This window comes from Ictalurus furcatus, chromosome 7, assembly GCF_023375685.1.
Source record: "Ictalurus furcatus strain D&B chromosome 7, Billie_1.0, whole genome shotgun sequence".
In the NCBI taxonomy this organism is placed as follows: Eukaryota; Metazoa; Chordata; class Actinopteri; order Siluriformes; family Ictaluridae; genus Ictalurus; species Ictalurus furcatus.
In genome coordinates, this window is record NC_071261.1 from 14,714,751 (window position 1) to 14,727,163 (window position 12,413).

At 34.1% G+C, this 12,413-nt stretch overlaps 2 protein-coding genes across 3 annotated transcripts; both read left to right on the forward strand.

Moving 5' to 3' along the window:
* Window positions 1-1,720: 1,720 nt before the first annotated feature.
* On the forward strand, window positions 1,721-3,515 carry LOC128609904 (uncharacterized). The gene is made up of 4 exons (XM_053628803.1): window positions 1,721-1,894; window positions 2,004-2,360; window positions 2,717-3,067; window positions 3,184-3,515. Exons 1-4 carry the CDS (start codon window positions 1,855-1,857, stop codon window positions 3,357-3,359), a joined length of 924 nt encoding a protein of 307 aa, XP_053484778.1. The 5' UTR covers window positions 1,721-1,854; the 3' UTR covers window positions 3,360-3,515.
* Window positions 3,516-6,069: 2,554 nt separating this feature from the next.
* LOC128609909 (T-cell surface glycoprotein CD8 beta chain-like) lies at window positions 6,070-9,610 on the forward strand. 2 transcript variants are annotated; one of them, XM_053628811.1, is made up of 5 exons: window positions 6,070-7,386; window positions 7,504-7,581; window positions 7,732-8,082; window positions 8,345-8,689; window positions 8,790-9,610. In XM_053628811.1, the coding sequence occupies exons 2-5, from the start codon at window positions 7,542-7,544 to the stop codon at window positions 8,894-8,896; spliced, it is 843 nt and encodes a 280-aa protein (XP_053484786.1). In that variant the 5' UTR covers window positions 6,070-7,386; window positions 7,504-7,541; the 3' UTR covers window positions 8,897-9,610. The 2 variants fall into 2 exon arrangements, with proteins under 2 accessions (XP_053484786.1, XP_053484785.1); XM_053628810.1 differs by having other exon boundaries at window positions 6,070-8,082.
* Window positions 9,611-12,413: the final 2,803 nt, after the last annotated feature.

Below are 12,413 nucleotides of genomic sequence, written 5' to 3' on the forward strand. Positions count from 1 at the left end.
GCATTGGCCATTTTGACTTATGTGTTAAAATGTTGTATTTTAAATACACCACCAGGAGGCGCTATCACGATTTACATGTGTATAAATTATTGTAGAGTAAGCAATGTTTCACACATACAGTACACACATTATTCATATAATATATTAGGCCTCCTAATACTTAACAGCTTTGCCTCAACAACCATTGTTGTCAATCAAATCATTCAATATTTGTGATTACATAAAAACCTATTTTTGTGAACTAGTTCTACATTTTTCACTCACCCTCAAAATGTACAATTCTCTGGACTGTAGAACAATTTTCTGGACTCCCTACATCAATAATTGTGAAAAAAATGTTGAACTTTAGTGTTTGGATGGATGAAGAAGTGTTCCCAAAAGCCTATAATTCCTAAGCAAAATCTCATAACTTCATTACATTAGGTAAGCACATGCATCTTAAGATTCTAAAGAAGCATGCAAAATTCTATAGAGATTGAGCAATAGGTAGCACTTTAAAAGTTATAAATGTTAATAATAAAAACGTTAGATTTCTATGGTAAATTACCTGGAATTGCTGGTAAATAGTCTTGTTTCATCTCCAATTTAAATCCTTATGCTTGCTGAATAATACATAATATTGTTTTACTCATGCATTTAAAGTTGTTAAAGTGCTTGAACCCAGATAATTGATGCTTGCCGTTATATTTACATTTAAGTTCGTGGAACGTCCAAGAGACAGGTTCTTTCCTGTTATGACATTTTCCTTTGTCTTGAAGTTAATTTAAAAAATCACAGAATTAATTACTTCACTTTTTTTAAAGTAAAAAAAAGTGAAAAAAAGTGAAAATTGTGCCTAAAATTTGGAAAAGGTGATATGACCTTATGAGATGTGCATATTGGCTGAGCCCAACCTAAATAACTTTAAATAACGACATGCTTGCTTTAATGAGTAAATTATGTTTATGATGGCATGAAAATAGAGCACTAAGACTTTAATAGTCCTGGAATACAATATGTATTGACTTGCTACTTGCAACCATCTGGGAAAAGGTGCACTGCATAAATATTATAAAATGTTAACTCCGGTTACTTCCAGTAACATATCTGTACCAGAGACGTACAAAAATTTTAAATTCCCATAAGCTACACAACTGTGCTAAATGTGCAGTACAGTATGTGATAATAAATGCTGGAATATGAAAAATGATGGCATGAGTAAGATGTTTGTTGTTGTTGTTGTTGTTGTTGTTGTTGTTTCATGCAAATTTGTATCTATTCTTATGACCATTAGGTTAGGTATGAGGGTGAGGTTTGCATTCATTACCTTTTATTATAACTCCATATGTATAAAATCAGAATAAATCTAAGCACATTGTCCTTGCCACATTTAGAAACAGTCTTCTTTATGCCAAAAGTCTGTGGGAAAATGCATACCATAAAACGTAATTAACGGAGAAAAGGTTGTTGTTGTTGTTTCTTTTTTGAATGTTAAGCATTGTAAAGAATATGAAACTGGAAGTGGTTTTAATGTCTGTTGCACTGATGTAAAAAAGAGAACAAAAGAAAAAGGAAACCATAGCTGAAAAAAGAAGCATGACTGACGCTAACCCGTTTCACACATGCACGATCACATCGTCATTTTCCTGCTATACATCTGCTTTGATGCACGTTTTGCACATGTGTGAAAGTTAGATGGAACACAAGAAGGTCATGTTACCACATATCTGAAGGGCAATACCCACAACTAGCACAAAAGTACCTCTATTTAAGACACACTTACTTTTGGCACATCCTCCCATAACTTTCTGTTTATCCAACACATTTTCTTCATTTCTTCAGAGGTCACAAACTATGTGAAGAAACTGAAAAAAAATGCTGACTGCTGGATTCATTTTACTCCTTTGTCCACTTCGTAAGTTGAATTATTCAAAAGTTATCATATCATATCATAAAAATTTGTTAACCAGTTGCTTGTTTTGTGTGTGTGTGTGTGTGTGTGCGTGTGTGTGTTTTCTCTCCAGATCTTGTCAAAACGCAAACAGATTTTCAGTCAAACGACAGTCTGGTTTTTGCTAAAGAAGGAGACAGTGTGAACATTAGTTGCATTTATGAAAGCGATATGGCCATGCACTTCTCATGGTACAAACACAACCTTGGTCAGAAGCCTAAACTCATCTCTAATTTCTACAAATATGACAAAAAGGCCACATTCCATCATGAATTCAAGAATAATGCTCGTTTTAGCATGGTGAATGAGAAAGGCAAAACTAATCTAGAAATTAAAGGGTTAGAGCTCTCAGACTCGGCCACATATTTCTGTGGAAGTGCTCATTCCAACATAGTGGAGTTTGGGGAAGGAACCGAGCTGGTAGTACAAGGTACTTATGATGTTGATTCATGTTAGATGCATTTGTAATTAGTCTCTTATGGAATTAAAAAAAAAACTTTTTTAAAATTAAAATGTTACTAATATGTTATAAATAAATTAATGTGGAAATCAAGTGTAAAAAAAAAAAAGCACAACAAAAAGTCATATGTAAAATAATTCACGAGTGAAAATAAATGAACAATGTGTAAAACATTGCATGTGAAAAGTGTACGAAACATGTGAACTCCCTCTCTAAAAAAATTTTTTTTGTTTAATTTCCCATACTTTTACTGTAATGTTTATCATTTTTTCACCCAATATTTCACTGAAACTGAATATTGACAAAATCATTTAACATTTATTTAGCTTCACAGCACAGTCTTTCTGTGCTCCAGCAGCCTGTGCATGAGCTGGCTCATCCTGGAGGCTCTGTGACTCTGCATTGTACAGTCATCACTGATCGCTGTGCAGGAGAACACAGTGTGTACTGGTTCAGACATAACTCAGGAGAATCTCATCCAGCAGTCATTTACACTCACGGAGACAGCAATGGTCGGTGTAAGAAGAACCCTAAAGCTGGTTCTCTTACACGGATGTGTGTGTACAGTCTGCCCAAGACAAACCTCAGTACCTCTGATGTTGGAACTTATCACTGTGCTGTAGCTGCATGTGGACAGATACTGTTTGGGAATGGAACTAAGCTGGATATGATTACAGGTGGGTTTTCTGTGTTTTTTTTTCCCCTGTAGAATTGACTTACAAAACCTGTTAACTTAAAAACCTGTTGTTTTTGTTTGTTTGTTTGTTTGTTTGTTTCTCCAATGCTCTTTCAGGTCTGGTTTGCTTTGAAAACCTTCAAACCTTGGTGCTTTTTTCGATTGTAAGAAGTGTTGTTCTTTTGTGTTGTGTTATTCTAATTATGATATACTTTTGTTGGAGCGAAAAAGCAAAGTGTTCTGTTAGAAGGACTACCAAGAAGAAAAAAAATCTTGCCCAATTAGAAAAATAGAATAGCTGCAGATTAATTGCTTAGTGGCAATTTTTCAACCAAATTTTAAAGCACTAAATTAGTTGATAAATACAGTATATGTTCATTGTTCATGTGCATTTTGTCTTGTCAATACAATGCCAACAAAATTGATTGGAATAAAAAACTACCTAACCACTTATTTTTTCCAATGTGGTGAATTTCACAGCAAGGATGTTGTTTCTGTGTGATTTGTCTTAAGACCCTTTTAATGCAACATCACAAACCTATGTAACCCAATAAAATATCTTTTCTTTCTTCTTTTTTTCATGAGTGGCTGTCCAAGTGCTTGTAAATATCAGAGGTATCATGAAAAATGTGTTGTGTCATTTCCAGCTAACATTGATTAGACAAAACCAATCCAAAGAACAGAAATCTAATGGAAAGATAAAATGTTCCTGGATCAAGATATTATTTGATTGAATCTGGGGGAAAAGAGTAAAGATTCAGAAAGTGGGCATAGTACATTTTTAATTCAAACTCTATATCCTTGCATATCAATTTATTTTAAATTAATACATTTGTTATTATTATTATTATTATTATTATTATTATTATTATTATTATTATTATTACTATTTACAATTAGACCTATATTAATACAATATGAAACACGTTTAGTCTTTCATAATGAATGAACATCCTCATTAATCCAGTTTGCATAAATTGTGCTGTTATACTAGATTATAACAATTCCAAATGATAACAGAAGGAACTAATCTTTTAAGCCTTTTAAGCCTTTTAAGATTTTTAAGCCACTTTCAACCCATATACAGGGTATGCTGAATATTTTCTATTTTTCCACAAGTTATTTGCACTAAGTAAACTGCAATAAATGAAATAATTAGTTGATACATTTGCCAAACATTCTATAATTACCATACTAATATTAATAATAGCACAAAATTAACTTTTAACTATGTCTACTGTATATCACATGCTCCAATGTTGACTACATTAATACTAAGCTAAGCTTTTTATTAAATCCTTTATTATGAATATTACAACCAACTGGGTAGTGTTGAGTGTACTAAAAAATAACAAGAAATATATTTTATTTTACTGCAATTATTTAAATTCAGTAGTCAGATTACCTCTACTGTGCACATTTGAGAAGCATGGTCTTGCACTTAAAGACATGACAGCAATATAAGTTATATAAGTAATATAAGCACACTGGAGCATTATTCTACTCGAAAGCTTAAATAATACAATGTAAAGTATATCAAGAGATAGGAGGCCTATCTTGTGTTTCACTCTAACTTTCTTCTTTTGTTATTGACAATGGGAGGAACTTCCTTTTTCTTGTCTTGTTTACTTTTTTATCTGTTATTTCATTTCTTTGATCTAGTTACATGTTTTAGCATCTTCTCATGAAGGCCATGAAGTTGTCAGTGATGTGTACTGTACTGTGTGAGACATTGTGTTACTGTCCATCCTCATGCACTCGAAAGCCCTCTTCACTGAGCTCTTTTTGACACCTTGAACTTTGTACACCACACTTAAACTAAAAAGTGTAGGGTTTTACCAGTTCTCTTTAGAGGTGAAACATATTTAAATAAAAAATATTTAAGTAAAGCTGTTAATTAAATAAGTTTAAAATAGTTACTTCATACACAGGATCTGATTGAAATGACAGAAGTGGTGATGAAAACTACTCTGTGTAAAAAAGGTGATAAACATTTTGTAAACTTGTGTATTAATATATTACATAAGCATAATATTTTGTGATTTCTAGATAATGTAGGTTAAATTGACTAGCACTGTCAACTTCCTTTAAAAATTATATTGACAAAGTAACTAGCTAATATAATAATAATAATAATAATAATAATAATAATAATTATTATTATTATTATTATTATCAGTAGTAGTACTACTAGTAGTAGTAGTAGTAGCAGTATTAGCAGTAGTAGTAGCAGTAGTAGCTGTAGTAATAGTGGCAGTAGTAGCATTAGTAGTAGTAATCATAGTAGCAGTAGTAGTAGTAGTAGTAGCAGTAGTAGTAGCAGCAGCAGCAGTAGTAGTAGTAGCAGTAGTAGTAGCAGCAGTAGTAGCAGTAGTAGTAGCATTAGTAGTAGTAGTAGTAGTAGCAGTAATAGTAGTAGCAGCAGCTGTAGTAGTAGTAGCAGTAGTAGCAGTAGTAATAGTAGTAGTAGCAGTAGTACTAGTAGTAATCATAGTAGTAGTAGTAGTAGTAGTATTAGTAGTAGCAGTAGCAGTAGTAGCAGTAGTAGCTGTAGTAATAGTAGCAGTAGTAGCATTAGTAGTAGTAGTAGTAGTAGCAGTAATAGTAGTAGCAGCAGCTGTAGTAGTAGTAGCAGTAGTAGCAGTAGTAGTAGCAGTAGTAATAGTAGTAGTAGCAGTAGTACTAGTAGTAATCATAGTAGTAGTAGTAGTAGTAGTATTAGTAGTAGCAGTAGCAGTAGTAGCAGTAGTAGCTGTAGTAATAGTAGCAGTAGTAGCATTAGTAGTAGTAATCATAGTAGTAGTAGTAGTAGCAGCAGCAGCAGCAGCAGCAGTAGTAGTAGTAGTAGTAGTAGTAGCAGCAGTAGTGGTAGTAGTAGTAATGCTAGTAGTAGTAGTAGCAGTAGTAATAGTAGTAGTAGCAGTAGTACTAGTAGTAATCATAGTAGTAGTACTGCTACTACTACTACTAGTAGTAGTAGCAGTAGTAATAGTAGTAGTACTAGTAGTAGCAGCAGTAGTAACAGCAGTAGTAGCAGTAGTAATAGTAGTAGTAGTAGCAGTAGTAGTAGTAGTACTAGCAGTAGTAATAGTAGTAGTAGTAATAGTAGTAGTAATAGCAGTAGTAATTCCAGGTAACACTTTATTTAAACTCTAGAGACTGTTGTGTATGAAAATCCCAAGAGATCAGCAGTTTCTGAAACCGGCCCATCTAGCAACAGCATCCACACCACAGTCAAAGTCACAGAAATCACATCTTTTCTTCTTTGATGTGAACATTAACTGAAGCTCTTGACCTTTATCTGCATGATTGTGCTGTTAGATGACTGCATTTTTTATTAGGTGTACTTGTAGTAGGAACATTGTATTCAGGGTATTGGTTCTCAAGACTGGAGTTGAGAACCCCTCACATAAAGAGGCCTGAGTGCCTTACAATCCTAAAATGACCACTTTAGGATTCTATGGGTGAAAATATAGCATGGGATTAGAAAAAGATTTTCCCTAGTACACTGTAACAAAAAAAAAGGATTAAAAGTGTCTATTCATGACAATTATTCATTCATTCATCTTCAGTAAACTAAGCCGGAAGTTATCCCATTGGATCCAGGGCCTATCGCAGGAACAGTGTGTACAGGACAGGCTTAAACCCTGGATCAGAGGCCAGAGCACAATACACACACATTCACACACTCATTCACACCTAGGGACAGTTCAGAGTATCCAATCCACTTACATAAATGTTTTATGGGAAGTGGAAGGAAAAAGCAAAAATCCCAGAAGAAACCCCCCCACACATGGGGAGAACATGTGAAGATCCACATAGACAGTAACCTAAGCTCTGGATCAAACTGGGAACCCTGGAACTGTGAGCTGGAGCAGTGTTACCTGCTGTAACACTGTGCCAACAAAACAATGATGGCAACATTAACACAATCACTGTTATTAATTCTACTTAAGTTTGTGTTTGTTTGTTTAATATCCATTATCTGTGTTTAATCACCATGAAAAGATTTTATTTATTTTTGTGTTTATTTATTTATTTTTCCAGTATAATAGATTGGCTAGACCTAAACAGACCGACAAAGAAAAGTGCAGTGTAGGAGTTTCCAGAGTAACCTCTTCCAAACTGGCCCAAATAAAAAAATCAATCTAGATGAATATGTCATGTCACCCCCTGATGTGCAGCCAATCTCTGTCAACCAAACCCTTCCTGCATAATATTATGAAGGTCTTATTCTTTAGCGGGTTTTTTTTTTTTCATTGCTTTTCACACCTGTGAAAGAAGACATTGGGTTTTCAGCTACCGGCATCCGTTGTTTTTGTGAGTATAAATCTTGCTTCGTGAATGATTACTTGTATATAATTTTGGTCTCACTGTATTAGTATACGATGGGTTTGGCTTTTTTCCAACTTCACCATTCTCCCTTTTTCATTTCAGAAGGCATTTGTACTATGCACAGTTCAATCTTGTAGAAAATGATTTTATATTTTTTCCTCCTGCTGTGCACATCTGTTGGTAAGTAGACTTAGATATTAGGTTTCACTGTTAAATATATACAAGTTCAGTTATTATAGGTATTTTATTACATGTAGGCGAAGAGACTGGTGTCTTCGTAGTGAATAATGATTTTATTTATTGTTGTTTTTTGTGGGGGGTTTACTCCAGATTGTTTATACAGTGAAGAGGAGGTTTGGCAGGAGCCACTAACAATTGCTGAGGATGGAGGCAGTGTTAAGCTAACGTGTCTATATACAAAACAGCGAACGACCACAATTATATGGCTCAGACAAAAGCTTGGAGAGAAGCCATATGTAGTTGCTACATCATATCAGCTTCAACCTGCACAGTATTATAACGTATTTGAAAAGAACGTCCGCTTTAATGCAAGCATCAGCCCTTCCAGTTTTAATCTGAGCATCTCAAACATAAAACTATCAGACTCAGCCACTTACTACTGCGCTGTCACGTTTCTTTATGAAATAACATTCGGACAAGGCACCGTTCTAATCGTGAAAGGTAAGAAGCTTTAACAAGTTTAGTAATGTATGACATTTTCAAAGAAAGGTACACTGCTTTACTGTGCTATCATTCGTTTATAAATGCAACTGCTCAGTCAGAAACATATTTATATTTAATAGTATGCTAGTGTGATAATAAAATATTTGGAGAGATTCATCATTTAATAATCATTTAGCCATTTATGTCGATGTATTATATCAACTGCAAAAACTATATACTGTCTTGTTAGCTGAATTTTGCGCATTTGTTCTTTCTTAAGATCAGTCATTAAAAAAACGAACACATGTCCAGCAGGAAAAGGTTGAGATGGTTGAGCCAGGAGACTCTGTGACTCAGTGTACGGTCGTCACTGATCGCTGTGCAGGAGATCACAATGTGCACTGGTTCAGACACGGCTCAGGAGACTCTCAATCAGGAATCATTTACACTCAAGGACAAAGCAGTGGTCAGTGTGAGAAGAGCTTCAATGCTAGTTCTCCTTCACAGACGTGTGTTTACAGCCTTCCCAAGAACCTCAGGGTCTCTGATGCTGGAACGTACTACTGTGCTGTGGTTGCATGTGGAGAGATACTGTTTGGGAATGGAGCTAAGCTGAATATCAAAGGTAAACCACTCCCTTAAGTGTCGAACACTGACTTTGTACAAACTGCTTAAAATGAACTATGCAAACAAGACTTATTCACTATTTTTTTTTCCTTTTGCAGATGCGCATTTTCAGATTGAGGTTTTAGTCCTTCTCTCCATCATAAGATCAGCTGTGCTTCTCTTCATTTTAATTATTTGTCTACTCTGTACCTATATAGGTCATTAACCAAAGGACTTTTCCTTCAGCCTGTATTTGTAAAGCTGTATGACTATGCTTATGATTATTTACAAATCATTGTAAGGTTAAGTTGACTTCTTTGCTTGTATTTTCTCAATTGTAAGTTGCTTTGGATAAAAGCGTCTGCTAAATGAATAAATGTAAATGTAAATGTAAGTTTGTTTTCCTTTTCTCATAATCTCATTTAATATTTACTAAGGAAAAAAAAATCATGCTGTAATTTAAATGATTGATACATGTTTTATTCATCATTCATCAAGAATGAAGTATTATATACTTTATCTTTTAGAAAAAAAACATCAACATAAACCTGATTACTGCAAGTATTAAATGATGTTGTACACATTTATGCTAACTATTAATGACAACCTTTACACAGTAGAGTTTAAATGTCATAAAAATACCTAACAAATCACCAAATTGCTAAGAATTACATGCAGAGTTGTAATGGCTTATAAATCCGACCATCAAAGAAAATTTTACCAGCCTATAACTCCTATAATATGTTATGATGGAAGGTAAATTATTTTTTCAATTTGTTTTTGTAAATAAGCTGAAATGTTTTGAAAATCAAGCTTAAATATTTGAAGAATTGAGATGAAATATTTAAAGAGTTATGCTGAAATATTGTAAGAATTAAGCTGAAATATTTGTGAATACATTTATAACCCACTTCATATATGTTTTTCTGCTGATTTTTCACTGCAATTAAAAATCTTTGATGTTGTTGAATGAAAAAATCCAAAGAAATATTCGAACATCAAATAACTAGTTTAACACAGACTTTGGAACACCAAGATAATTTGTTGTCTTGGTGAGATTTCTTCTGTATGTGCATTATTTGTGCTTCAATAACAATTTTATCCCGGTCAGTGAAGCCTATCCATGGAACTCTGAACAAGAACATGATCTTTCTTATTGTGACAAAGACATACAGTAGATTTACAAAAAGTTTCACAATTACACTTAATGAAACCACTCTAAAAAGAGGTTTCAATGAGATTTCAGTTGGGGAATTTCCCAAATTTGAACACATTGGTCTGGATCTTCTGGATAATCAGTCCGTTTTTATGGTGGAGCTCAGAGGTTTTTATTAATATTATTATTATTATTATTATTATTATTATTATTATTATTGTTGTTGTTGTTGTTATTATTATTATTATTATTATTATTATTATTATTATTGCTGTTTATTTAATCTGTATAGATCTGTATATTTTACAAGGCTACTGAATTCCTTTGAATATATTCAGCTTGTGTCAGCCTCAAGTTTGAAGCTTGTGGTTTTTTCATTACCACTGCGCCAGCAAATTCTGAATGTCACATCCGCTATTTTGGCACTCCACCTGCGTCAATGTGGATGAGTTAATTTGACCAGCATAAATGTTTGCACAAATGGCTGCAGTTAGCACTTTTCTTTGTCAGCATATAGTCAGGGTTTTTTTTTTCCCGCCCTAAAACTTAGTTAATCCATTTGGGTTGTGGTGTCAGTTGGAAAATACCTGAAACCTGATTTGTAGTTTTGCAGCTCATGTACTGTATGAAAATACATATATGGATAAAAAAAATATTTCTGCATTAATATTGCTTTAGGATTCACAAACTCTGCCTGAACACAACTAATTATAAATATACTGCTATTCAGTGCTGAGAACATGATTGTACTTGCCTCACTTATAAGCAGTTTGGATTAAAGCATCAGACAAGTGTAAGTGGAACATGATTTAATACAAATAAATCGTTTCTTGTAAAATACGAATACAAAGAATTATTATTTCCAATTATACCAAATATTTTGTTTATTGATATCCATTTGAATGCATTTTACAGTAAATACTCAAAAGCTTTACAGTATGCTGCTAGGAACAAAATGAATCCTTGTAGAATTTATTATATGTTTAATTATTTACATGTACTGTATGAACTCCACTCTCTAATTCAGACAGCCCATGTTGAGCTATCACTGGCCGTAAAGATGGCCAATAAATGCAACCCCAATTCTGAAAAAGGTGGGAAAGTATGGAAAATGCTAATAAAAACAAAGAGGAGTTATTTGTAAATATACTTTGATTTGTATTTAAAGAAAAAAAATGTATAAAGACAAGGCATTTGATGTTTTACCTAATCATGTATAGTGTATGTATAGTTGTATAGTTTTTTTTTTTTTTTTTTTTAAAGATGAACATTTATTTTGAAATTGATGCATGCAACATGTTCCAAAATAGTTGGGACAGGGGCAATATAGGACTAACGTCACGTAATGGAGGCTGAGACGGAAGCAAGTGCAGGTATAGCAGTTTAGTCAAACAATACGAAGTACAAAGGATCAGGCACAAAACAAAGTCCAAGGCAGGCTAGGATCAAACAATCAGGCAAACAGGCAAAACTAGGCTGAGCAGAGAATCGAGGTCAACAGGGTAAAAAAAGTCTATAACCAGAAAAGCAAACACAAAATAAGGCTTGGAAATACAACAGAGACTATGCAACTGAGCGTAATACTTCACAAAGTCATAGTGTTCAAAAGGTCTCTTATATAGCGTGGTTGTGAGTGCTGTGAATAGGATGCAGGTGTGCGTGATTAGAGTCAATATGAGTGTTCTGGGAATTGCAGTCCATGGTGGCCATGTTTGCAGGCTGCCGTGCAGGATGGGAAATGTAATCACTGGTTTGCTGTGATATGACAATTAGTAGTGACGTAACAAGAAATAAAAGGTGATGTAAAACAGGTGAGGCAATCGTCTTATCATAGTATATAAGGATCCTCCAAAAAAGGCCTAGTCCTTCAAGAGCAAGGATTCACTTAAATTCACAAAGTAAAACATCAAACAATGTGTTTTCAATGTAGTACACGGTGAACTGAATTTTCAAATGACTCTTTTTGCTTGTTTTTTTGGATTTACCATACTGTCCCAACTTTTTTGGAATTGGGGTTGTATGCTGTCTTTATGTCAGCATGTTCTGCTGGTTCATATGGCAAGTTGCACAAATTGTTTATCGATCCATAAGATTGTTGTTTTGTATGGTTTCTAAAGTGTCTGTCTCTGTCCTGTTTGTGAATCACATTAAACTGTGACTGATTTCAGATTGACTTCCAATCTTTTGCAGGAGTGCCACATTAGCAGAACTACCTCATTGTGAAGTCTCCCTGCATTTACAGGCAGAGACAGGGTGTACAATTTTTTGACTGCAGAGGCCCAATATTTTGACAACCCCTAAGACAAAGTGTACATCTACCCACTTCCAGAGCTTGCTTTCCCACTTCAATATATTACTTGTGATTTTTGTGGTCCCTTAGTGGTTGACATAAAACAGCACTGTGGTGATATTGGTCTACACTAGTTGGTTATGATCTTCCTCTCTCAGTGCAAATGTTATGACTTGCATGTAGAGAATGTTGATATGTTGGAGCCTTGTTGGGATAGGAAGTATCTGGCATTACAGTTTCCCTCTTTGCAGGAAGATACATGGACCTTATCAATGCGTTACGATGAGTGCACATGCT

What these genes read in the sequence shown, in the direction of transcription:
- LOC128609904 (XM_053628803.1), top strand. Translation starts at nt 1,855, where the DNA reads ATGCTGACTGCTGGATTCATTTTACTCCTTTGTCCACTTC. An exon ending in TTTACTCCTTTGTCCACTTC is followed by an intron (nt 1,895 to 2,003) that starts GTAAGTTGAATT and finishes TTTTCTCTCCAG; the next exon opens with ATCTTGTCAAAACGCAAACA. An exon ending in TAAGCTGGATATGATTACAG is followed by an intron (nt 3,068 to 3,183) that starts GTGGGTTTTCTG and finishes ATGCTCTTTCAG; the next exon opens with GTCTGGTTTGCTTTGAAAAC.
- LOC128609909 (XM_053628810.1), top strand. Translation starts at nt 7,689, where the DNA reads ATGATTTTATTTATTGTTGTTTTTTGTGGGGGGTTTACTCCAGATTGT. An exon ending in CACCGTTCTAATCGTGAAAG is followed by an intron (nt 8,083 to 8,344) that starts GTAAGAAGCTTT and finishes TTCTTTCTTAAG; the next exon opens with ATCAGTCATTAAAAAAACGA. An exon ending in AGCTAAGCTGAATATCAAAG is followed by an intron (nt 8,690 to 8,789) that starts GTAAACCACTCC and finishes TTCCTTTTGCAG; the next exon opens with ATGCGCATTTTCAGATTGAG.